We start from the raw sequence: 2,770 nt of genomic DNA, 5'->3' as shown, positions 1-2,770 counted from the left end.
TTATAAAACTAAAAGGAAAATAAGGTAAAGGTTGAAAAGACCAATTTATCTTTTATTTATTAGTAATTTTCTGACAGATTTAGTATTAGGGACCAAAAAATAAAGGAATTGCAACCACAAGGACAAAAAACGAAAATAGTTATAAACAACAAACTACAGGGGAAAAATCTTACTTTACTTTATTAACGGTCTTAAATTAAGTGTTTATGTTAACTCACATAAATATCATAAATTATAGAGTTTTCATTTGATTAAACCCATATATATACAATAAAGATAGAATAATTTTTGGCGAGATCAAAAGTCACACACAATTCCTTTGAATGAAATTTTTTTATTAGCAAAATACCAAACTTTTAAAGCAAAAAAAATACAAAACCTTCAAATAGAAAAACAAACAAGCCTTCAAAAAAAAAAAAAATCAAACCTTCACATAAAAAAATACAATAACTATTCCAATGAAAAATTTATCAAACCTTTACGGAAAACACTCACCAAATTTTTAGTGTGTCTCATGAAATATTAATTAATCTCGTAAGAACCAACTCAATATGTATATATGGGGTTAAGTTTACATGAGACAAGATTATTTTTGTTAGATTCATAAGACCATTTTTTTCGCTTGAAGTTTCATAGCAAAATACGGTGAAGGTAAGAAGAAATTCCAAATTTTCACAGCAAAAACATTGTGAAGTTTTAAATGTAAAAAAGTGATCTCATAAATTTTAGGAAAATAAGTTGGTCTCACATGATCTGAAACCTATATATATAGATATATTTACAATAATTTCATGTTATATATATATATATATATATATATATGTATGTATATAGATATAGAGGGTTGGATTCACGTGAGACCAATGGTTTTTCGTGAGACCCGTAAGACCAATTTATGTTCATTGATCAACTTTATAATCTAATGATCTAATGGTCTAAAGTTGCAAGGTGGCAATTTCGTAATTATTGAGAAGTTTCGTGACGTTTATGAATGTTTAGATCTGACGATTGTAAATCTAATCCAATGGTTGAGAATTGGTCTTACGGGTCTCACGAAAAACCATTGGTCTCACATGATCTCAAGTCTAGATATATAGATATACTTGCAATAATTTGATGTTAAATTTATCTGAAGGAGCGAAGGGTCAAAGTTGATGGCTACCTTGGCCTATAAATACCACAAAGTCTATTCACAATTCATTACAACAAAATCATCCACTCCTTCAGTGAACAAGATCCTCCTTTTTCTTATACATTTTGTTTGTGATTAGTGATTAGTAAATCATGACTTCCGCTAGTATTGAAATTGAGATTCCTTCTTCATATCCCGCCGATAAGGTTTTTAAAGTATTCAGCGATTTTGATAATATTGCGCCTAAAGTCAACCCTGATGTCTTCAAGTCTATCGAGACAATCGAAGGCAACGGAGATGTCGGAACCAAGAAGATCTTCACATTCGGTGATGGTAAGAAATTCATTCATTCTCATCCAAATTGTTAGATGACTTTTAATTGATGCTTTTTAATTCATTACTGCTTTTTTTATGTTCTGTTTCTGAACATAAATTACCTACTGTAGCCGTCCCGTTCACAAGTGGAAAATATAAGGTTGATGCCATTGACACGAGCAACTTTAGCTATAGCTACTCSTTTTTCGATGGTGACTGCTTGATGGGCATATTGGACTCTATCACTCATCATATTAAGGTTGTACCTTGTGATGGAGGAAGCAAATTCAAGCAAACAGTCATTTATAACTGCAAAGGCAACGATAAGCCATCTGAAGAGATTCTTAAGGCTGAAAAGGAAATATATGAGAAAACCTTCAAGGCTATCGAGGCTTATGGTGCTGCCCATCCCGAATCTTATTGAGTTATCTTCATCAACATGTTTTATTATGGATTCAAATCCTTTTCATTTCCGTTGGTGTGTTTTTGTGCTACTTTCTCTATTATGGTTTGAAATAATGGACAATGATCCAATTTATAGTGTACCATGTTTGGGTTGATGTGATAAAAACAAATTTCCCTAATTTAAGGCATGCTTATTTTCTTGTCCATTTTTTGTGTGTCTTACGTATCTGATTATGTTTTATCTACCCCTTCCTTTACAAACTCGACATTCTCTAAGCATACAAGAGATCCAAAGTCATTTAGAGTCTTTTATACCAATTTAAAACCATATTAGCTTTTTGGGAAAAATGCGTTAAATAGCAACTTAGGGGCCGTTTACCAAACACTTATCCAGTAAGCGCTTATCGGTAAAATTTATCCGGCAAGCGCTTACCGTGGTAAGAGTCATCGCCCTCACTTAACGGTTAAGACTCTTGGTCCTTGTCTCTCTCTTACCGAGTAAGATTATTGGTCCTTACCATATTCATGCACTTACCGTGGTAAGAGTCGTCGCTCTCACTTACCGGTTAAGACTCTTGGTCCTTGTCTCGCTTTTACCGGGTAAGATTATTGGTCCTTACCATATTCATCCAGTAAGGTAATGTTATTTGGTATTCACTTACCCGAGTAAGCGTTTGGTAAATGGCCCCTTACTATTATAAATACTCTTATTATTGTAGTTTAATATTTCCTTACTAAGCAATGAACTTTAGTTATTCTTAATCAAGGTATTGTATTATTAACAATTTATCTATTATAGTGTTTGGTAAAATTTTAAGTTGAATTAAGATGACATGACACAAATTAGTAAGTTACCAAGTTTCATGCCTTAACATTGTCCAAGTGGGCAGTGCCGGACCTAGTATTTTTATCGAGTGG

At 32.5% G+C, this 2,770-nt stretch overlaps 1 protein-coding gene across 1 annotated transcript; it reads left to right on the top strand.

Moving 5' to 3' along the window:
- Nucleotides 1-1,199: 1,199 nt before the first annotated feature.
- LOC112527725 (root allergen protein-like) lies at nucleotides 1,200-2,057 on the top strand. Its single transcript, XM_025138503.1, has 2 exons — nucleotides 1,200-1,465; nucleotides 1,579-2,057. The coding sequence occupies exons 1-2, from the start codon at nucleotides 1,285-1,287 to the stop codon at nucleotides 1,869-1,871; spliced, it is 474 nt and encodes a 157-aa protein (XP_024994271.1). The 5' UTR covers nucleotides 1,200-1,284; the 3' UTR covers nucleotides 1,872-2,057.
- Nucleotides 2,058-2,770: the final 713 nt, after the last annotated feature.

The sequence above is a fragment of the Cynara cardunculus genome, assembly GCF_001531365.2.
Source record: "Cynara cardunculus var. scolymus isolate 2C chromosome LG 15, CcrdV1, whole genome shotgun sequence".
Classification (NCBI taxonomy): Eukaryota; Viridiplantae; Streptophyta; class Magnoliopsida; order Asterales; family Asteraceae; genus Cynara; species Cynara cardunculus.
The sequence above is the reverse complement of the archived record's forward strand: the minus strand, read 5'-3'. Positions and strand labels throughout refer to the sequence as shown.